The sequence below is a fragment of the Cylas formicarius genome, unplaced genomic scaffold (genome assembly GCF_029955315.1).
Source record: "Cylas formicarius isolate icCylForm1 unplaced genomic scaffold, icCylForm1.1 PGA_scaffold_9__14_contigs__length_23061073, whole genome shotgun sequence".
Taxonomy (NCBI): Eukaryota; Metazoa; Arthropoda; class Insecta; order Coleoptera; family Brentidae; genus Cylas; species Cylas formicarius.
The window spans coordinates 19,779,070-19,802,991 of record NW_026844365.1 but is presented as its reverse complement, the minus strand read 5'-3'; the positions used below and the strand labels follow the sequence as shown (position 1 = coordinate 19,802,991).

At 35.5% G+C, this 23,922-nt stretch overlaps 2 protein-coding genes across 2 annotated transcripts; both read left to right on the top strand.

Annotated features, from left to right (window-relative positions):
- The first annotated feature begins 633 nt into the window (after positions 1-633).
- Positions 634-3,104, top strand: LOC132707485 (uncharacterized). The gene is made up of 2 exons (XM_060679360.1): positions 634-757; positions 1,133-3,104. Exon 2 carries the CDS (start codon positions 1,602-1,604, stop codon positions 3,045-3,047), a length of 1,446 nt encoding a protein of 481 aa, XP_060535343.1. The 5' UTR covers positions 634-757; positions 1,133-1,601; the 3' UTR covers positions 3,048-3,104.
- An 11,390-nt stretch (positions 3,105-14,494) lies between these two features.
- LOC132706952 (uncharacterized) lies at positions 14,495-23,311 on the top strand. The gene is made up of 5 exons (XM_060678550.1): positions 14,495-14,557; positions 21,912-22,141; positions 22,212-22,323; positions 22,369-23,101; positions 23,160-23,311. Exons 1-5 carry the CDS (start codon positions 14,495-14,497, stop codon positions 23,309-23,311), a joined length of 1,290 nt encoding a protein of 429 aa, XP_060534533.1.
- The last annotated feature ends 611 nt before the right edge of the window (positions 23,312-23,922 follow it).

Here is a 23,922-nt window from a genome sequence, read left to right as displayed (position 1 = left end):
CTGTGTATATCTTACCATTAGTCCAATCCTGATCCACACTACATGGCAACACTGTTAGTTATTTTTTTGAGGCAGTGAGATGGCAAACTAAGTTTTATAGAGTTGGAATTTTGTATACCGTGGTTCAGGTTTGTCATCGTTCTTACGTCGGCCTCGCGTCGGTCGTCGGTTTGAAAATGAATAATAGCGGCCGTTGCAAATTAATAGTTGATTTGTGTTTAGCGAAAGGTAAGTTATTGTCTCTTTCTCCTTTTTCTCTTTCTACACAAAAAGTATTTTTTCGAAGATCCACGTTAAAACAATAAAATTTTTAGAAAAGAAAACGACAGAAGTTAGTGATAATTGTTCGAATATTTCCGAAAATTATTTGTCACCACCTCCATCAGAAATAAATAAATTAAATAAAGATTCGCCTTTAAATGTGAAATCTCATTCTTCAAATTCAAATATTTGTTTTCAAAATGATGAAAATGCAAAAGAAGAGGATGGAAGGTCTGTAATTGATCAAGTTGTGGCTGATGTGTATTTAATGAATAGGAATAGTAAGTACTTATTCAAATCTTTCATATTATCGATTTATTCATGGAATAAGTTTGTTTATTTTTCCCATCCTACTAGAAAAAAAGTTGCAAAAAAAAAGCTACCAAAAAACCTCTTAGCCACTGATTGTCAACCACGGATACTTGGAGAATTGCAAGATGAAAGCAGAAGCGATAATGTAGCTCAACAAATTTCAGATCTTGCTCTAGAAAATGAGGTAACCTACTATTTTTACGTAATGTAGGTAAAAAATAATTTCGCTACTAAAATGTTTGTTAATTAAACAATTTCGTCGGAAAAGAAAAAATTTCAGTTACAACTCTCCTATAATACAAAAAGGAATAAATATTGCTTCATCCCTTATTTAGGAATACAAGTTAAAGAAAGCAGATAGTTTAACTATGTTATTGTCATAGTTCTATTGAAAGGTTGCAGTTTAATTGAAAATCATTTTGTTGACGATGTTTTGTCTGCATTTAAGATTAAGATTATACTTAAATTTTATTTAAAATTTGAAACAAACATTTTTCGATCTATACAACTCTAGTAATTAAATTTGTGACTATTTCTAAGTTTTCACCATTTCTTTCAGCCAATGGTGGAAAAAGCATTAAGAAAGAACTACAAAGATCGGAGAGATTTTTGCCTCTATTGCGAAAAAGATGTATCGCATTTTGCTAGACATGTTTCTAAATGGCACTCCGAGGAGATTGATGTAGTCAGACTACTTTGTCATCATGTTAATTCAAAGGAGAGGCGACTGGCTTTATCAAACTTAAAAAAAAAGGAAATTTTATCAAAAATAGGGCAGATACTGTAGTAAGACCTGTCAAGAGATTAAAAATTACTGAAAAATTTTCAACCTCAGACGAGTATCTTCCCTGCAAATATTGTTTAGGTTACTATAAAAAAAAAATTTATACAGGCACACCAAAATATGTCCATCTAATTATGATAAAGAAAACAAAAGAAGACAAACTTCCCAAAGCGATGGACAAACTGCTTTACTTTTACAAGATTTTAAACAAGACGATTTATTGAAAACTAAAATTTTCTGTAGAATGCGCGCAGACGACATAAGCCTTATAGCTAAAAAAGATACTTTAATTTGTCAATATGCATTTTCCTATATAAAGGGCCGCCAAAGTAAAGGTAATATTGACTTGGTAAGACAAAATATGCGAAGACTTGCAAAACTTTTGCGGTGTGCTAGAAAAGAGAATTCCGACGTTCAGAATCTTATAGATATTCTCCGACCAAAGCACTTTAAACTAATAATATCTGGAGTTAATAAAATTGCAAAATATAATACGCAAACAGAAAATTATGAATCTCCAACTTTGGCTATTAATTTTGGAACACTTATAAAAAAATGTTGTGACCTCGCATATATTAATCTCGTTCAAATGGAAAACACAAGCGATCAACGAAAAGATCTTAAAATATTAAAGAACCTAATAGAATCTCAATGGTGTAATGAAGTTTCCGCGCAAGCATGTACTAATTTAAATGAAAGTAAATGGAACAAAGAAGAATTATTGCCTCTTACTAGCGACCTAAAGAGGTTTAATATTTTTTTGCACAATGCTGCAGAGCAATCATTTAACAGTTTGAAATCAAATGAACACGATTTCAAAGCCTATAATTCATTAAAAGAAATATTGTATACCCAAGTTATTCTTCTTAACAGAAGGCGACCAGCTGAGGTAGCTCAGCTAAAAGTCCAAACTTTTAAATCAATTAATTTAGAAAGTGATTCCAATAACGAATTTGAAAAATGTTTAACAGAATCCGAAAAGATTTTATTAAAAACCTACAGTCGTTTAGTTATAAGAGGAAAGCGTGGAAGAGGGGTACCCATATTATTATCACCAATAATGAAAACGCATTTTGAATGTATTTTGCAAACTAGAGATAACTTTGCAATTCAAAGTGATTTTGTGTTTCACACAACTGGTCGAGGGTTTGTTGATGGAACTAAAATTATTCACAAATATGCCAAGAAATGCCAACTGGAGAAAGCTGCCAATATAACAGCAACAAAACTTCGAAAGCATTTAGCTACCATCACTCAACTTCTTCAGTTTTCAAATAACGATATGGAGCAATTAAGCAAATTCATGGGTCACACATTACAAACTCATTCAAACTTTTACCGTATGTCCGATAAAGTGTATCAAACAGCTAAAATTTCAAAACTTTTACTTTTAATGATGGAAGGCGGAGCCGACAAATACAAATCTAAAACACTAGATGAAATTGATATTGATTTATCCCCTGTTTTTGATAATGAAGAAATGGAAACAATCTATGCAAGTAACAATAATCTGAACATTGACTGCGAGATGCCATCCACTTCAAATAATTCTGAAATACCAACAAAAGCGATAAAACCAAAAAAGCCAATCCCCATTAACGAACGACAATCATGGACAAACTTACAAAAAATAAAAATTTCGGAATATTTTTCTGATCATAATAAAAAAAGAAAAGCTCCGAATCGGTAGGAAGTTAATGAATTCTCTAATCAATATCCTGAATTATTTAAAGACAGAAAATGGACAAGCATAAAAGCTGTAGTTTATAATATGTACAGTGGAAAACTTAAATATTAAGACGTTGAGATGTTAAATTTTATTTTTTACGCTAGAATCTTTTATATATTTGATTCATTACTTTGTATTCTTGAGCTGATTTTGTTTTTAGTTTAGTATTAAGCCAACTTAGTTTTTAAAATACATATTTTTTGCTTATATTTTATTTTAACTTCACAATAAAAGTGTATCGTGTAACTTCTAAATTATGTTTCACAACTAGGCTGTTATTTTGTCTTTCTCAAGAGTTACGCTTTATTATTACTTGATTTGTATGAATAACTTTACGTCAGTTTTGTTTTTAACAATAAATTAATAACGGTACCCTGGCAGTGCATTTTTTGAAAATTTAACCACGGAACAATAACATGAACTTGACCGGTTCTATAGGATTTAAGCAAAGAATTCTCTAAAATACTCACTTATTCACCGCTATAAACGCCACTTTTGCTATCTACAGCTGCAGGCCAATTCCGACATTTTAGTTATATTGGTCCCGGGTTTGATGATTTCGGAGATAATAGGATTGGTTAGTCTTTTGTCGGTGGTCAGTTTTGACTAAGTAAATGTATTCGTATTGTATGCAACAATTTCCATAAATTTCTTTATTCAGTCGATCATTGAACTTGTTGCAAAATATATATATATATATATATATATATATATATATATATATATATATATATATATATATATATATATATATATAGTGAGGCGCATCTTTAATTCTATTTTGTCCTTAAAAATAATTGTTTCGTGGAAGTCAATTTGCGATAGTTACATAAAAAGTTGAGGAAATTAAAAAGGAGACTGTACACATAACCAAAAACATTTTACCTTCTGACAAAATTTCTGTAATTTTGATATGTAATTAGTTAAAACTGAAAAGTATTTTTGGTGACTTTCATACTCAATTTATTTTATGTAATGGCAGGTTTGTTACAAGAAGGGCTAAGTAAACAAAGATTTTCTTAGCATTTTCCTATTCACCTTAAAATTGGCAACCCTGCGCAGGTTCAGCTTTGCCGCATATATGTGTATTTTGGCTCAGGATTGTGTGAAATAACAAAGGGTTCAGGATGACATCAATAATATTAAAAATCCTTAAATATACAACTCTGAATTTGTTGAATAAATCTCATGTATATACACATTTTTGGAACGCCCCCCTCAAAAAAGGCTTAAAAACACCACGTAGGCAACTGTAACTACTCTAGAAATGGGAGGTTCAGGATTGTACGATATGTCTAATGGTTCAGCTTTGTTAGAAGGATGTAAATATATATATATATATATATATATATATATATATATATATATATATATATATATATATATATATATATATATATATATATATATATATATATATATATATATATATATATATATATATATACTACTTTATGAAAGCTGTTTCGACAATACCGTGCCTTTATCAATTTTTCGACATCTATATGTACAAGTGAGGTGGTAGTGGATTCTTAATTACCTTTGTAGAGATATAAATTTAAATTTAGGCATGGCTAGAATTCGCACTTTTATTTTTATACGCTTTTTTATGTTCATTAATGCGTTTCTTAAATGTTCTACTTGTTACCATGAATCACATTTCAACTTCTAGACTCCGGACTTTTGAGTTAATTATGATTAAGTTTTCTTGTGTTTTTACAAATTTTCGAATAATGATTTCCGTTTTAAAAGCAATCTTAAGACCAAATTTAGACAGATGTTTCGAAACTTCCTTACTAGATTCTCCTATGTATATTATTTGTTTTTTAATTTTGGGTTCTGTATTTAATATGGGACAGATAATCTTCCGATTTGTTTGAAACTGTTTTTTATTTATAACCTTATCAATAAATGAGGGTTCGTTAAATTTTATTTGTTTTATAATATTTTATTCTTTTGCAAAATTTTCTGTGATGAAATCTTTTTGTATTATTTTGGTATTTTCAATTACTAATTACTACTACTACCCGATTGTATATTTAGATGTCGGAATTTTGTCATATTATGTATTTGATAAAGGCATGGTGTTGTCGAAAAAGCTCTCATAAAGTAATAAGTAACTGTGAAAATCTGAACAGCTTTTGTTCTTATAATGGGTGTTTTTTTTCGATGTATAGAACTTTAAGTTGGCATTACTGTTCAAGATGGCGACCGATTTAACAGCTGTCAAATGATTCTCAGTTTGGTTTGGCAATTCATCATGGATAGACTCACGCCTGAACAACGCACACTACGTCCATTTTATCGTCGACAAAATCGTCCATCAGAGCAGTTAATTCGATTAACTATAGAACGTTTTCGCACGACATTTACTCTTATTGATAACTCGCATCCCCAGAGACGCCGTACGGTGTGTACAGAAGAAGCTATTGCTGCTGTAGAGCGTAGCATTGAGGAAGACCCGAAGGAGTCCATCCGCCATCGAGCACAGAAATTGGATCTGTGTCTATCCATTTTATGGAAGATTTTGCGGAAGGATCTTGGTGTACGTGCTTACAAAATCCAACTAGTGCAAGAATTGAAGCCAAACGATCATCAAGTAAGGCGCAGTTTCGTCGCATCCAAAACGAGATTGCCGTTGTTCCCGATTTTCATAAGCGAATTTTGTTTAGCGATGAAGCGCACTTCTGGTTGAATGGCTACGTCAACAAACAAAACTGCTGCATTTGTAGCGAAGCTAATCCTCAAGTGTGTGTCGAAACACCGTTACATCTAGAAAAACTGACTGTTTGGTGCGCTTCATGGGCTGGTGGAATCATTGGTCTTCTTCAAAAACGATGATGGCCAGAATGTTACAGTCAATCGTGATCGATATAGAGCTATGATAACTAACTCTTTCATTCCTGAATTGAATAACCATGATGTCCAGGAGATGTGGTTTCAACAAGACGGCGCAACATGTCCCACAGCTCATGCCACAATCGATTTATTGAAAGACACGTTGAACGCCTAATTTCACGTTTTGGACTTGTCAATTGGCCTCCAAGATCTTGTGATTTAACATCGATAGACTACTTTCTATAGGGCTATGTTAAGTCATTGGTCTATGCGGATAAGCCACAAACGCTTGACCATTTGGAAGACAACATTCGCCGTATTATTGCCGGTATACGGCCACAAATGTTTGAAAAAGTCATCGAAAATTGGACGTCCAGATTGGGTTACATCCGCGCCAGCCGTGGCTGTCTTGCCAGAAATCATATTTATAATTTATTGCCACAAGATTATCTTTCGGATAAATAAAATTCATGTCAATCGAATAATCCATTGTTGTTTTATTGCAACTTAAAGTTCTATATATCGCGTGTTAAATGGATTTTCATAAAGTAAAGGTTACTTAGTCCAACAATTAAGAATAACTGAACTAGCGCCCATTTAAATTATTATTTCTAAAGGAGACGGATTTAGTGCAGCCCTCCCTCACAATCATTAGTTATCATATATCATTTGTCACTATATTTTGAAACACATTTAAAAGAAATACATTTCAAAAGGATAAGCAATTACGCGATTGTTAACCCGCAGAGGTAAGTGTACACTGCTGTTCCTTTAATACTCATTATTCTCCGGACTTACCCTAACTTCAGATACCTCCGTCGTGTATCAGCAAAAAATATGTCTATAATGCAATTGGTCATTGATTCAATTCTGACTTTAGTGGCAGTTTTAAAAAAAAGTTTAGTTCCCTATATTAATCAATCCTTGGAAAATTTAATTTATTTTGATCTTCAGGATCGTAGCAATTTGTGTATCATTAAAATAAGAAATGAAGATTATGCTGTTAGCCTTTAATCTTAAAATGCTTAGTAGTTCCTGTTTTGATTGTTTCTTTTATTATTTTCATGTGATTTGGTCAGGGGCCTGCTTAGTTAATACGACTAGATATGTTTTAGTATTTGGACATGCCCCAACATTTTTTGAAATTGGAAACAGTGAATGAACGCTAAGCATTTTACGCTTTTTGCAGCCGTACATTAAAAATCAGTTACACCTGTTGGCCAAATATTTTTAATTGTGAATTTGAAAATTATTTTAATTTTTTAACAAGCGTTTTTTTGCTTCAAAAAATATTCGCATACAAAAAATGTCTTTTGATGCTTGAAATAACTGAAATTCAACTGGAATTCCTCGGAATTCCTTGAAACCTCTCAATTTATTCAGTCATAATTTTTCTACGCTGTATTTCTCAAAGTTGTTTAATTAGAAATTGATATTAAACTGAACGGTTTCAATCAACCCAAAAAGAAAAAAACTCTATTACCCGAACGTTACCAGTCCCCAATAGCTTAGGGCATGCTCTCCTAGACCGGGTATAGCCATTAGGTCTAATTTATTGAGGTTGGTATGCATTGCAAGACTGTAGTTCATGAATCGGTCAAGTAATGAAATAATGGGCGGTATGTACTTCAGCGCCCATGGTCGACGATCTGCATATTTCTCGCGCGAACACACTCTGATACCGATTCCGTTTACAGGCTGCGCGGCTTCACAATGAAATATGTTGGAAACTATGAACGTTATCGACGGAAATTCCGAGGGAGGCAATGGCGAAAATTTGCTCTCGACCATGTCGCTACAAGCAAAGTGATTTTGAATAAACTTTATATAAAGTAGAGACCAGACGCAGCGCAAAATGATTAGAATTAATTTTTGTAGCATTATAAATGATCTGAATTATTGCAACCATATGTCTTTATCGAAAACAACGAAACGGTAATTGCAAATACTTGCATAATTTTCTTGGTATGCGGCTTACCATGAAAGTTCTATAACTTTGCGCAAAATGCGGCATACATAAATATATATGCATATATTCATAATACATAAATATACAGGGTGTCCCATAAGTATTGCTACATGGCAAAATAGAGATTCTTTAAGTTAACTATTTAACGAAACCTAACTTAGACCAAAAGTTGATATTAACCGAGATACAGAGTGTCAAAGTTGCAATTTCATTTTTGATTTTTTTAAATAATTCCTGAAATAACCCATAATTTTGAAAAAAAATTGGCCAATTGTGTATGGTGCTATTCGTGGAATTGATACTTCCCATATTTTTTGCGCGTTAGTGTATGCAGATTTTTCGTCATTTTCGAGAAATTCAGGTTTAAAATTTTCGTTGCACCCAATTGAACAGTTTCATCTGCAAAAAGTCGATTTTGACTAAAATAGTGACAATAAAAGTCAGTAAAATAACGTGAAGTTAGCTCTGACGAAAACAAAGACAACAAAATCCCTTCTTTGACTAAAACAAATGCGATAAAGGCACTTAGGTTCTGGTGAATTTTTTTGCTGTCTGCCAGCATCCTGGGTATTTTTAAATAGTTTTCGTTAGTTTTTCGATAATACCAGACATGACTTGGTTTACAAAATGAGAATATTTTTAACAGATTCTGTGATACGACCAAAAATAATTACACCGGAGCTGGAAGAGAAAATTTTAGGTCAAGAAGTAGAATTATCACGAAACTAGGAATTATTATTTCAAATTAGGCAGTCTATCAATAAATTATTTTGAACATTTATTGCTGAATAGAATTTTTTTCTATGAATGGTTTTTACTTTAGTTTAAAATTAAATTTGTTTTTCCGTAAATACCATTGAAAACGTTGGTTATGTGTGTACTATCATATTAGATCATTTATATTCATGACCTAGGTTATTTTAATATTCATAGAATAAAAAAAATAAATTTGAAATATTACGTAATGACGAAATTTAAAATTGTTGTGGAAAAGCAGTTAAAGCAGTGATATATTTATTAAAAATTTACATACACTAAGGTGCAAAAAAGTTAGGAAGTACAATTTGGCACAACATTATTTATGCCAAATTTTATGCAAGAAGTTCGATTATTTCAAAAATTATTTTAAAAAGTCAAACTAAAATTGCAACTTTCACTCCATGAATCTCGGTTATTATCAGCAAAAATCCCCTATTCTGCCACCTACCAATACTCATGTGACATCCTGTTTAGAAGCCCTGCCTATGCTCATAATATAGCAACTTTTAAAATGACGATGAAAGAAATATCGAGGCAGCCATCAAAACACGAACTGCTTTTCAACCACAGTAAAATTTAATACACTAAAATCCTGTCTGAACAGTCAGGATATCCAAATCGTGGGTCAAATTGATTTATCTTGTTTATTATTTGTTTTAAAGTAAAATGTTATATACAAAAGTAATAGACGAGACTAAAACAAAAAAATTAAAATTATTTTTAAATATACAGGGTGATTCTTAAATATGTGCAAAAACACTCATATTTTTAAATGGAAAGGTGTTATAGTGTATATAGTGTATATTATACTGAGAATATTTTTGACACTTGTATTAATATTCTTTCACCTTACGAAAATTTTACAGAAGGTTAAGAACGAAATAAATATTACCTAAACGTAAAAAGTCTACGAATTACTGAAATAATAGCATTCGCGACATACAAATATAATTGTGGATTAAACGACTTACCTGTAAGGATGTTCAATCCAAATTATACCAAATTGGCTACATCCGAATATATCACTCTGTAGTTGTACTTTATTACATCATCTCACGCACGTTCAAAAGCAACCCAACGTTGCCTCCCCGCACCCCGGATACTCTATCATCATTATACTTTGCTACCTATAGAGATCGCCTGGGCTGGGATATTGAGAGACTTCTATCATGTAAAATGAAAGGTGGGAGTATATTCGGATGTGACCAATCTCGTATAATTTGGACTGAACTTTCGTACAGGTAAGTCGTTTAATCCTAAATTAGACTTCGATTGGTCACATCCCACTATATCACTTCGTAGATGTTTAAAGTCTATGGGCGATCTGTGGTATGAGGCTTGTAAATGAATCGATGTCAGATCAGTTTTATTTATTTTTACACAAGTGTATAATAACAAATCCAAATAATTCTAATTATTAAATATAATGATATACGGGTTTAATATATCGAAAAAAATGATACAACACTGAATGAATACCACCATATCACAAAACGGTATTCTCTAAGATTCACATTTAAGGATATTTTCTAGATAAGTATCGAAAGTTCCAGGGCAAGGATGCCTATTATAAATTTTTTGAAATGTGTTTGCAGGCGATGCTGCATGTCTTGTGCTATGACTTTAATATTTGTTGATGTCGACACCTGTCCAGCTAAATCCTTTTTTAATCCAGCGGCTAATTGTTCGAAATGTAGCTCTTTGATGAGGTTTTCTAATAGTAAGTAATAAACTGTCTTTATAATTTAGTATCGCTGAAGTGTTTTGAATAAATCGAATTAACGCAGAAGTCGTTCAATTTTCGAGTTGGTAAAAACTCTAAATCTAAAACAAGCATGAGGTTTATTTGGCATCGACGTTTATAAATCGGTAGTAAAAATTATTTTAAATCATTCTGAATATACGTAAGTGTTACTAATTTTAATTTCGGCTCTTTGTGCAGATGATAACGCAATTAATAAGTGCGCAACTTAAAAATTATGGGCGTTATTTGTAAAAAATCCACTACCCTGTTTATAACTGGGTGGAAAATTTTGGAAACCACGGTCATGATTTCCAAAAAGAAAATAAAACTATCCACTTTGTCCTATCGGTTTGAATTTTATTTAATATCTTCGATAAGACTGCAACGGGAAATATATGCGTTAAGCCTGTTCCTGTTTAAAGTAAATGCGTGAACCGCAAAACTTTCTGTATTCGGAAACCAGGATGGGTTGGAAAAAGATCTACCTCCGGCTGTCCAAATTTTCCTTACAATTTTCTCCTTAAAAGAGTATTCTGTTTCGATGTTTCTATTTCTAGAGTTTTTGTATGCGTTGGTCGCACCATTGCAAGATTTTTCGTGCATAGTAAGATGGGGGCTTTTGACCCCTCCTATTTTATTAATGTAATATATGGCGGTTTTCTTATCTACTTTTAGTAAAATATTGCAATGCGAAAAGGATTTGGCGAATGATTGTAACCCAAAATATAATATATAATATAATTCTAGAATATTAATATGTTTACATTTTTAATATCCTGTTCCGCCTTATCGATGTCCAGAAGTCTCCAAATAGAGTCTTTTTCGAGGTTCATTATCGATGAGAAACTTAACTTATATTTTATTGCTGGACATACTGAAATTAAAGCCCATTTAAATTGTGAAAACTCCCTTATTTTTATTCTTTGTTTTTCGTAAAACTTAGTTACTGTAGGGCGTATGTTCATAATTACAGTGTTTAAAACAAATTCTAAGAAAATAGTTTTTTCTATTGGCTTAGGAACACTTTTTTCTCACTTGATAAGCAACCCGAGGGTTGTTAGAGTCTTGTAGGTGTCTGATGTTATTCTCGCAATCGGCTTTATTTTTACCTATTAGTAAAAAATCATCTAAAGTAAAAAATCATCTAAATAATTTACGGAGAAGAAATGCCTTTCTCTTAGATGGTTAAGGACTGTTCTCAAAAGTTTTGACAAACCATACGCAGCAGTACAAAATCCAAAAGGAAGAGTATGGAATTGTTAAAATATTCTGATAAACTTAATCTTAAATATTTCCTGTATTGACCATTTACTACTGAAATTTATTTAGTAGTTTTAGATTTAGTATCAACCTGGATTCCCCATTTTGTTTCGGTTTACAAATAAATGGTATTTTATAGTTACTAACCCAGTTCAGGATAAATTTGTTCGCTGCTATATTTAACCACTGGACAAAAAATATTTTTATCCTGCCGGTATTCGTATCTATATTGCAAACATGGATAATTGTCTTTTTCAGTTCGTTCACCCTCTCTTATTGCTCCCCTTGTCGTATTTCTTGAAGTTGTTATATTCGGTGCCCTCTGATTTCCGGTCTGGTTTCTTGAGTGGTCCGCGCTTTGTTGTTTTCGAGACATTCACCGCATTTTTGCCGCATTTTCTAGATTCTTGGCATCTTTACATTTTTCGCCAAAATGTTCCCCAAACAGCATATTGTCAGCTGTCTGACTCAACACCTTTTTTTGGATTTTTGTGTTAAAATGTGAGATTAATAATAATTTTCGATGATTTCATATCGCATAGCGAATTTGACAAAATAACTTTCCTGATTCAACTAATCTCTTGAAGCATGAATTTTGTTCACTTTCTTATGTTTTCCCAATTAATTTGTTAATATTCTCGCCTAATGTTGAGATAGCCTTTCCAAGTGATATTTGCAGCCGAAAAACGCATTACCCTTCCGGGCTGAATTTCGGACTTTGCAAAAGCCTGCAATTGCCTGAGATTTGACAATTTTCCAAAAGGTTATTCTTGGTATCCTTGTCTATATCATGAAATATATACGCAATCCACTTCACCGCGAGGTCTTCGCATAAATCTAGGCCTAAGGATTTTTCCTCTGCTCCGAAAACCTCTTTTGCATCCCCTCCAGACGATACTGTTGTTGCGATTCACCACCATTATTGGTGCTTGATGACTGTCTTAGTATCTGTAGTAGATATTGATTCAGAATCTGAATCCATGCCTGAAATTGTATGAGCACTATAGCATACAGATACCCACAACGGTAAACAAACGTGAATCATATTACAGCATCGTATTAATTTTTTTGTTACACCACAGATTGTGTGTTATGTGACTAACGTACACGTATATAATACGGAATAATATGCGTAATAATTTTTATGAGACCCTCCGGTGAGCACAAGTCTGTAACTGTGCTGGATTAAAATAATTCATGAAGTGAAAACCCAAACCAGAAAATATTATACACTGTAATTTAATAAAAACAAACACTTGCTTAAAGATTACCACACACATGTTTATTGCTTTGACAATTGTTTCGGTACACTGGACCTTCTTCAGAAAGAACCTCTAAACTAACTATCACAGGGTCGATTACAGACTATCCATACAGTAGGTAGAATCTTTATCTAAGGGTTTAAGAGGGGAGAATTATTTAAGTCTGTTTGATTGTTTAGTTGCAAACTTATATATTTCAGTTTATTAATTTCTATTGTTTCTAGTAAGTTAAGTTTTTTGCTTTTGCCTTGACTATGTAATATTTTGACATCGTTATTGAAGGAATGTCCTGTTTCTATTAAACGATTACTATAATTAGAGTCATTTTTAGAATTCGAGAATGAACTTTTGTGTTCTTGAATCCGTTTCTTGAAACTTCTGCCTATCTGACCTATGTATATTTTTGGACAAGATCGACATGTTAATTTGTATACTTATATAACTTATGTATATTCGTTTTATTACATTTAAAAGCAATATTTTTTCTAAATTTTTTAGCTATTATTTCACTTGGTTGTCCAAAATAAGTTAATGTGTTAAAATTTTTGTTTGTTTTATTAGAGTATTGTTTAGGAAAGACTAGATTTATGGCCTTGTTATATAGTTTCTTTTTTAATAGGAAGTCAATTAAATTGCGTTCGTAACCGTTGTTCAATGCAAATTGTTTAATTATATTTAATTCCTTGTCGTAATCTTCTGGTTAGAACTATTGTGAATTACTGTGTCTGTATGTGAGGGTTTATGATAAATTGAGAAATTTATGTTTCACTCTTTTTGTTAGTTTTAAATCAAGGAAGTTAATTGAATTATTATTTTCTAATTCCATGGTAAATTTTATGGAGCTATGTAAGGAATTTATATAATTCAGAAAACTATGTAATTGCCTTTCTGTTCCTACAAAAGAAGCGATAACATCATCGACGTATCTATACCAAAATAAAAACTGTTTGGCAAGAGGGTGTTGATGTATAATTGATTCTAAATGGTCCATAAAAATTTCGGCTGGCATAGGGCTTAGGGGATTTCCCATAATTAGACCTTTTTTTGAACTAAATATTCTGTTATCGAATTCAAAGCAGTTTTGGTCTAGACCTATTGTAAGGGTGTCTAATATTTTTTCTTTTATGGTAGGATTTATTTTATTGCGGGTTAACATTTCTTTTACGAGATATATTGTCTCTATTGGTGGTATACTTGGAAACACATTTTGAACATCAAATGAAAATAATTTCGACTTTTCTGGTAATTCTATGGATTTGATATTCTCTATTAATTGATAAGAATTTTAAGTTTAACTAACGAATAAAATTTTGGAACTGTTGGGTTATAAGTTGACCTTCCAGGAACATATAAGATCAAGGACCAGGTCGGCCTTTGGAGCTCTGTGAGCGTGCCGGAAAGCGGTAGGGGTACTTGGAGCCTTGGGCCGAAGATCATGCAGTGGATCTACGGTACCATGGCGGTGCCTATGCTCACGTATGGGGCAGTGGCATGGTGACCGGGTACCAAAAGAGCGGGAGTAAGGCTAGTTCTTGATAAACTGCAGAGATTGGTCTGCCTTTGCATAACGGGTGCCATGAGAACGGCTCCCACGAGGGCCCTAGAAGCTCTATTGGTGTTGAACTCTCTGGCAGATCGGGTACAGATGGAGGCGGCCAGGACAGCTGTGAGGCTGGCGAGTTGCGGGCTCTGGAGGGAGGAAACCTTAAATCGAGGTCCGTACGATATTTTAGAGGGCTGGCGCGGGGATCGCGGGGTCATGAGCATCCCGAGTGACGTCATGATCCCCGAGACGACCTTGTTTTGACAAATTGACCTTTCTCTTCCCATCAAGGGAAGAGTGGAGAGAGGGCAGAGTCGGCTCCTGGGATGGACTTGTCTGGTACACTTACGGGTCCAGAATGGGAGATCTGGCCGGAGCTGGAGCGTACTGCGAGACAACGGGATCGAGCTTGTCGGTCCCTCTGGGTCAGTACTGCACTGTGTTTCAAAAATTTTCGCTTTATTGATGGCGGCCAGAGAGGTGCTTCGGCTCAACCACTGAAGCAGGAGGGTCTTCTTCTGCTCGAACAGCAGGAGTGCAAAGGGGTACTGAGCAGAGTGGCTGAGGAGAGGAAGGTCACGTTGGTCTGGGTCCCGGGTCACACCGGTGTCCGGCGCAATGAGGCAGCGTACGCCTTAGCCAGAGAGGGCTCCTCGCATAGGCATATAGGGCCAGAGCCCCGCTTGGGGATCGCCCCGTGTGTGAGGCGGGGAGCTCTCGAAGCCTGGGCGAGAGACCGGGCCGCGGTGGCTGGAGAGTTGCTCCGGGAATGAGGCAGGCGAGGCTTATGATGGATGGGCCCGCCCTAAACTATTTTTCTTAATACAATCTTTTATTTGTTTCTGATACAGATTTGTTGGGTCCGATGGGAGGATTTTGAACTTATTTGGGTCTAAAAATAGTGTTGTTTTCTCTATATAATTATTCTTACACATAGCCATCACGGTATTGCCCTTATCTGCTCAGGTAAAAACTAAATTATTTTCAGATGATTTGCGTTTAATTTAGGCAATTGTTGTTGTTTCGGTATTTGGAAAATTATTATGTTTAGTTTGTTTTAGATTTTTAACCGTATTTGCAAAACAATGTTTCTGATAGTTAGGATTATACATTGTGATAATATCTGTCTCATGTACTGTAGATGTTTATCTAAAATATAAAATTTCTATTTTGTGATGGGGTACTTACTTGATTAGTATTTTCTGAGGCATTCCTGAATTTTCTTCATTTTCCTTAACTTAACTTAACCTAGACATATCTTTGTCTTTGGCTTCCTTTTTACTCTCTTTCCTTACTATGGTCTTATTTTTCACTATACCGCGAGCAAACTGAGTACCGGAGATGCAGGAACGCAACGTTGCCTTTCTTTTGAACGTACAAGTGATGATGTAACCGAGCACTACTACAGAGTGATATATTCGGATGTGACCAATCGAAGTATCATGAGTTATGTCACGACCCATCCCTACACCCATAGGAAGAGAATGCTCAGCTATATTTTGCCGCGTAAGCTTTAAATCACATAAAACTATTGTTGCGCTTATTTGTTAGTCAGTTGAATACGCTCTTGCGGTAAACTATTAGTTTTGTAGTTTTGAAAAATAAAGTTTTTAAAAAGCGACTTTCGGTTACCTGTTAGAAAAGTGGCGCAGTCAGTAGGATATTCCGAAGTTTGTCGAATCGATCGGTAGACTTTTCGTATCTACGATTTATCGGAATATTGTAACTTAAGAAGATTTATCGAAAACCTGTCGGAGACATTTCATCAGCAGCTCATCGGAAATTGGTTCTCAAATCGTTCCGGTTTCGCAAGGAGGCAGAAATTTGGTAGGATCACATCGCCAACCTGAGAGACTTATAGAAAATGACCAGAGTCGCATTATTTTTTATGTAAGTGCAATTTTTAATGTCTGTAGAAGACTTAGCCGATATTTTATCTGATTTAAAAATCGTTTCAACTAACCCACGTAGTAGTAGTACTCAAAATATTTCTATCGAAAACAGTATAAGAAATAATTGATATACAGATATGGCTAATAATTTTAAACCAGAATACTTAAACTGTATACCTACTTTTGATGGGAATGCAAATGATTTAAATAGATATCTTGCTACTTGTGATAGCCTTATAACGGCTTTTTACGATCAAACTAATCCAAATATATTTGAAAATATTTACTTAATTAATTGCTTTATTGGAAAATTAGTTGGCACAGCCAAAGTAGTAGTAAATATACAGAATGTATCGACTTGGCAAGATCTAAAAGTCGCTCTAGTAAGAAATTTCGCGGATCAACGTGATGAGGCCTGCCTCAACCGTGATTTAGTTATGCTACGCTAGCAACCTAACGAATTACCCAACCAATTTTATGATAAAGTAGTATATATTCTAAATCTTCTTTATTCGTACGTTGATAACCATGAACAGACGAACGCTGCGAAAGTTCTTAAAAGAAATTTATATACAGACCTTGCCTTAAAAATATTTTTATCAGGGCTTAAAGAGCCTCTAGGTACGAACATACGTTGTATGAGTACATCAAGTCTTGCTGAAGCTTTGCAGTTCGTCAATGATGAATACAACAATCAATACTTCCAAAATTACTTTAAAGCACCTAAACCGCCGATGCAAAATGTAAGACATTCAAACCAAATATTACAAGACTCTTCTGTAAGACCAAATTTTAGGCCAAACGCTCTTTATAATTTTAATAGTCAAACGCCAAATAATCTCTTTAGAAGCCAACCCGCAACAGCTGAAGTAATTTACAAACTCACCAGTTCTCGGGAAACCCCAAAATTAAAATGTTTTCCGCCCTAATCAAAACAAACCGTTGCCAAAACCTGCTCCAATGAGTATCACCACAAAAAATACCAGCAATAATTTTAGAAACCTATCAAATAAATTTTACCAACCCTCTGATTCAAGAACAGACTATTTTAAATTTTTTCCACAACAACCTAGGAAGTTCACTTTTGAAGAATTGCATAACATGGCGAAAACCCTGAAGAATTTTGCGAATATCTAGAACAGGAAACCGAACACAATGACCCACCTTACACATTTGTTCAAGACCACAATTTTCAAATTGAACAAGATACCGCCTCTACAAGACGACAATCCATAGACGATCGTGTATTTGGCTTAATAATATAAACATTAGTAAATTACCTTATATCGTACTACCCGAACATAACCTTAAGTTTTCATTGACTGCGCCACTTTTCTAACAGGAAACCGAATGTCGCTTTTTCAAAACTACAAAATTAATAGTTTACCGCAAGAGCGTATTCAACTGACTAATTAACAAATAAAGGCAACAACAGTTTTATGTGATTAAAAACTGACGCGGCAAAATCTAGCTGAGCATCTTCTTTCTATGCGTAAGTAAGTAACAATAATATAATAATAAATAATGAAAAATATTGGTCGTTAGCATTTTATGATTAACACTTTGAAAGGCTTTTCTTATCCTCTGTTAAATGTCCTCTTTTGTTTTATAATTTTTTTATTTAAACATTTGTAACTTGATGGGCATGGTGTGAAGCTCCATCATCAAGTAACCTCATTCTCTGCCTCACTACTTTTGGAATAATTCTTAATATATTTTGCAACCTCTGCTCTGAAAAGTCTAAGTAACCTTGCTTATTTACTGCATTTTTAAAAAAAACAACGCTCTACAATCGCCAACTTGCATTTGCCTTTAAGAAAGCCAAATATTTATTTCCTAGTTTGTTGGTTAAAATATGAAAAATATTAAGTTTAGGTATAAGGAATGCTTGATTAGTAAAATTGGAAGAGAATTAATGGGGGCTAATAATGAAAGTATAATATACAGGAAGCTTCATTTGTTTTTTTAAGAAAAATTAACGTTTTGCATTTTTACTCATTATGTTTAAACGATTTAAACTAACTTCATAACAAGTATTGGATAAATAACTGTACAATTTCATAAAATCATTTGCATAACACAATTACAGCTGTCGGAAGTAGCGTCAAAAATATAAAATGTTAAATACCGGGGATTTTTTACGAAAAAATGTTCGTAAATCCGAAAAGTCTCGGTAAAGACCGTAACATTTAGTTTCCCAATCAACATTTTTTTTAAACAAATAATAAATGGGATATATTAATTTGACACACTATTTGGAAACAATAAATTACTTTGAAATATGAGAAACCCGAGCAGAAGAGTTTTTTACCAAAAAATGATATATGTTACATTTTAAGTAAAGATGCTTTTTGGTAGAAAATAATTTTAAATGGAAAGAAAAAAAATGCGCATTCAAAAAAATCCAAATTACCAAAATCAAAGATATTGAAAATAATAGGTGTTTTGACAAAATCGCTAGAATCTCCTAGATTGGTTGCGGTAGTTGTGCTAAAAACGGAAGAGTAAATCTGTCAAAAATTAAACAAAATAAAAAGTGCATTAATAATTTTTCCTTTGGTCGTTTTCTTCCTTAGAAATGTCTGTGACGGTTTGCTTGATATTAGCAATGGTCCCTGATTTTGCTAAACAGGATGGTTCAAAACAAATGCGAAAAGCTTAGGGGGGTTCTATTTTTGAGTGTGTCGTTAGTACAGTGTGGACATACCCTCATAGGTGACACGGCAGAATTGATATTGGGCATTTGATTGATTTTAATCAATTATACAATTAATTGATATTGTATGTAAATAGTGCTGAAACTAAAGTAAGTAAGTAAAATATCCACTTCGCTTGTCCCTTAGTCTAATTACGAGAACAAGACAGTAATGGTTAGTTTGTTACTTTCATATTGGGTCAAAAGTCGACCATTACGGAAATATCGTATTACAAATGTGACGTAGAAATAATGATTTGGCTAGTTTAACGAAAACGAAAATAGAGAGACCAGTATAATATAACATAGGCTCGAGTTATTGAGGCTGTAAGAGTAAGAATTTTACACATTGGCACAATTCGGAATAAAATTTTCAAAATTTCAGAGGCGTTTGAAAAGTAATAAAGCTGAATGCACTGAATTTGCTAAATACATAAAAGAATTAGATAACCATTTTCACTGAACAACTAGAAGAGATTTGTGTTAAATTGCAAAGCAATATGTCAATCAAACTGAAGGAGAACAATGGTATTAAAATTTTATTGGCCAACATCCGAAGTTAAGTCTCTGACAGCCTGTTCAATAGAACCAGGTTGACTTAATTTTTTGAAATTTTGAAGCTGTTAAGGACAGATATAAAATCATTTTGGCTAACGTAGCAGAATAGCTAGAGGCGTTCAACGGCAAAACTGGTCCCCTCAAGGTCATTCATAACCCTCATCTATCACCTGTTCGCTCAACCCCCTTTTACGTCTTAAAATCAAAGGCGATGCATGAACGGTCTAAGGCTTGCACAAATTAATTTGAGATTAGGTTTAATAGAATGTTGTATTAAAAAATTGAATCTATATAACACAATTCACTCTTTAAACAAAGCCTTTTTAGTGCTTTTTACAAAACTTCTGGATTCCTCCTGCGTCGGTTTTTGCTTAGTCGAAATCGCCGACGTTTCGCCAATCATCCTGTTGGCTTCTTCAGAGCTTGACTGAAACTGGCTCGCATCAGTCAAGCTCAGAAGACGCCAACAGGATGATTGGCGAAACGTCAGCAATTTCGGCTAAGCAACAACCGACGCAGGAGGAATCCCGAAGTTTTGTAAAAAGCATTACAGTAGCCTGTGGAAGTTTCTTTAAAAAACATTGATGTTAAGTTTTACTTTATCAAAGAAAAGATCGATGATGGTATTGAAACTGTAACATTAGTTAAGAGTGAAAATCAACTAGCAGATTTATTTACAAAACCATTACCATACGTAAAATTTAAAACCTCACGTTTGGGTTTAGGTTTAGAATAGAAAAGCTAAAATGAGTGTTATTTGTTATGTATAACAACCTTGTAAGGAATAATTTTATTGAGGGGGCATGTTGGACATCGTTAAACAATAAAATATATCCTACATCTATGGTCCAAGGAACGAATGCAGACTAGGGTCTAGTTAAGAAGAAGGTTATGTTAGAATAAGAGATGCGTGGTTACATTTTATTTTTGGTATTCATTTTTTTCGTGTTGCGTTTTGTAGTGTCAATATATTGTTGAGTTTCGGACTTGTTTGAATATCCCGAATTGACCATTTCCTACAACATTCCGGCCATTGTTATTATAAATATGTCCAAAACATATTGAAAAATAAAAAAAAATTATTTATATGTTTCAAACTCTTCTTCCTCGGGTGTTTTATATAACTTTATACCATACTTCTTAGCTCCGATGAAATGAGACAAAATGAGTCCATGATCCTTCATCATATTCAGAACCATTTCATTGACTCTGGGTATATCGTACGGATTATCCGCCGCATAGTCCGAAGTATCAAAATCTATGGCTAATTTCTCGTATACAAAAAAATCCGTGTCGTTGTATAAAACTCGTTAATTGGAAAATCTAACCTAATACGTTAATAACCTAATCTGACCTAAACTAGATTTTTAGTAATTGTGGTATGTTTTCCGTCGTTTTCGAAAACACAATATTAATCATCAATTTAAACAAATTCTTTTTCAACTCGTTTTTGGCGGCCTGGCATAGTGCAACATTTACGTCGATATAGGCATTTAAACATAGCAACAAGTTGTGGTGCCTGTTTCGGATTACGTATAAGGTGCTAGGTAATTTTTGATTTTCGAATTCAGGAGAACAGCGATGTTCGGAATATGGAGGTTCATTCACAAATTTGTCATGCAACATTTCGGGTATTTCCAACTCAACCTCCAAAATGTAGCTGACGTCCGATTTGTTAGATATATTTATAAAGATATATCAAGATTGGAGATGGGAGAAGGATACTTCGAGAACTTCTTTTTAACATTCTTTTTTTCGTAGCTCGCATTTCCTTTTGCATTCTTATTTTCGCTCGGGTACATTCTTTCATACCTATAAGATCAACTTTGGACGGACATAGCACTGAACGTTATTGTGTGGTCCAAGCCTCAGTGTGACAAACACACCAACACCAACATTAAATGACTGACTAACACAAATAGATAACCAAAGGGGGTTCAGACGAACATAACCTCAAAAAACCGTTATGACTCATTTTTTTTCGCTACCACATATCGCCGATGGGTAATTATGTGTTAGATTAATGACTCTCCTTTTTTGTCCTACCAAGGATCAAACCAGGAATTCCTCCGTTGTTGAACGCCCACTTTAACTCCGAGCTAACGGGCTTATTAAGATCAATTTATTATGTGTTCCATATGAAGAATGATATCTCACCTTTTTTTTGGAACTACCGAGGATCGAATCAGGCACCCGTCTGTTATTGAGCGTAGACTTTAAGGCCCATCTAAGGAGCACATCAATTCAAATAGGTTACGACCACCAGTATATCGTCTTTACCATCGGGACGACGCCACGGTCACAGAGACGGACCCAAATTAGACCAATAGGATTGAATGTCCGGAAACTAGACCACGACAAACTGTTGAGACATATAAGAAACGAGCCTGATCCAGCCACGGGTCTTTCCGGGGCCATCGCGGGGTGGAGGGATACGGAGCAGTTGGTTGAAGCAACGACGGGTCTCTTGAGAAGGCTCTGCGACGCTTCCATGCCAAGGAAGCAGACGCCACAGGACAAAGAACCCAAATACTGGTGGACAGACGAAATTGCTCGCCTACGAAGCGAATGTCACTGACTCAGACGAAGGGCACAACGCGCCCAGCGCAGGTCGGAAGGCGTTGGGGCCTTCCGACGAATACAAACAAATGTGCAAAACACTGAGACGGGAAATCAACAGAAGCCAGGACGCATGCTGGACAGACGTGATCGACCAGGTGAACCGGGACCCCTGAGGACTGGGTTATAAGATTGTAACTCAGAAACTGGGTATGAACGAGCCACCTGTTGTCAAAGACGAACAGACCATGGGCAGAATTGTTGACGGACTGTTCCCGACACATCCTGAAGAGGAATGGCCGGAAGACGATGACGAAGACAAAGCGGGGCCAGAGTTCACGGGAGTGGAACTCGGCGAGGCGGTTCCTCGTCTAGCGGCAAAAAAGGCCCCCGGCCCTGATGGCATCCCAGCAGAAGTGCTGCGCGTAGTAGCCTCAGAAAATGCCCAGAGTGGCTTCTCACCCTGTACAATACATGCTTGCGGGTGGACCTGTTTAGCAAAGAATGAAAGAAGGCACGATTGGTCCTCATATAAAAAAAAAGGTTTGGACCCCGATTCACCATCTTCCTATAGACCGCTTTGCCTGTTTAACACGCGGGGCACGCTGTTCGAGCTGCTACTCCGGCCTCGAATCCAAAAGGCAGTACAGGATGCCGGTGGCCTGCACGACAGGCAATACGGCTTCAGGAAGGGCCGATCGACCATAGACGCGATACGGAACGTGGTGGACGCTTTCGACAGAGCGCAGACAAAACCCCACAAAGACAGGCCAATAGTGCTCTTGGCAACACTCGACGTAAGAAACGTCTTCAATTCGGCGAGGTGGAAAGACATCGTGGGGGAGCTAACAACTACCTTCAGGTTGCCTCCATACCTCCGCCGCATTATGAAGGACTACATGCGAGACCGTACACTTACCTACCAAAGGGAGACAGGTACAAGGACGAGACGGCTGGAATTGCGCAGGGTTCGGTCTTGGGCCCGGACTTGTAGAATATGACTACGACGGGATCCTGAGAATCCCGTTGGCACCGGGAGTGCACCTAGTAGCATACGCGGACGATGTGGTCATCGTGATAGTTGCACGGGACGGTCGTCGGGAGCAGCTCCGGCTGAATCGAGCTCTAGGACAGATTACAGACTAGTTACGGGGACCAGGGCTAGACCTAGCCATACAAAAGACCGAACTGACGTACCTGACATGAAAGCACATTGACACGAATGTGCAAATGACAGTAGGCGGGACCCAGATGGCGACCAGAGGCGAGGTCAGGTATCTCGGTGTTTACCTGGATACGATGCTGACGTTCTGGTCGCACATCAGGCGCGTCATAGACAAGGCAGCTTCAAAAACTGCAGCACTCAGTCGCCTTATGGCAAACACGAGAGGACCAAAACAGAAGACGCGACAACTACTGATGACAGTAACCCACTCGATTCTCCTGTACGGAGCCGAGATATGGGGAGGCGCGATGGAAGTAAAGAAATACCGATAGGCCATGCTGTCGTTGCAAAGACGGGGGGCTCTTCGTATCGCGTGCGCGTATCGAACAGTCCCCGAATCGGCGGTGTTAGTTATCGCCGGTGTGATTCCCATAGATCTCTTAGCTCTTGAGTGAAACAGGGTCTACGAGCGTAGTATGGAACTGGGCAGGGCAAGGGCGTCCAAAGAAGCACGCAACGTGACGATGGACGACTGGCAGACTCGATGGACTAACGGCACGGACTCCACTTGGACGAGGAGACGTGCGACTGT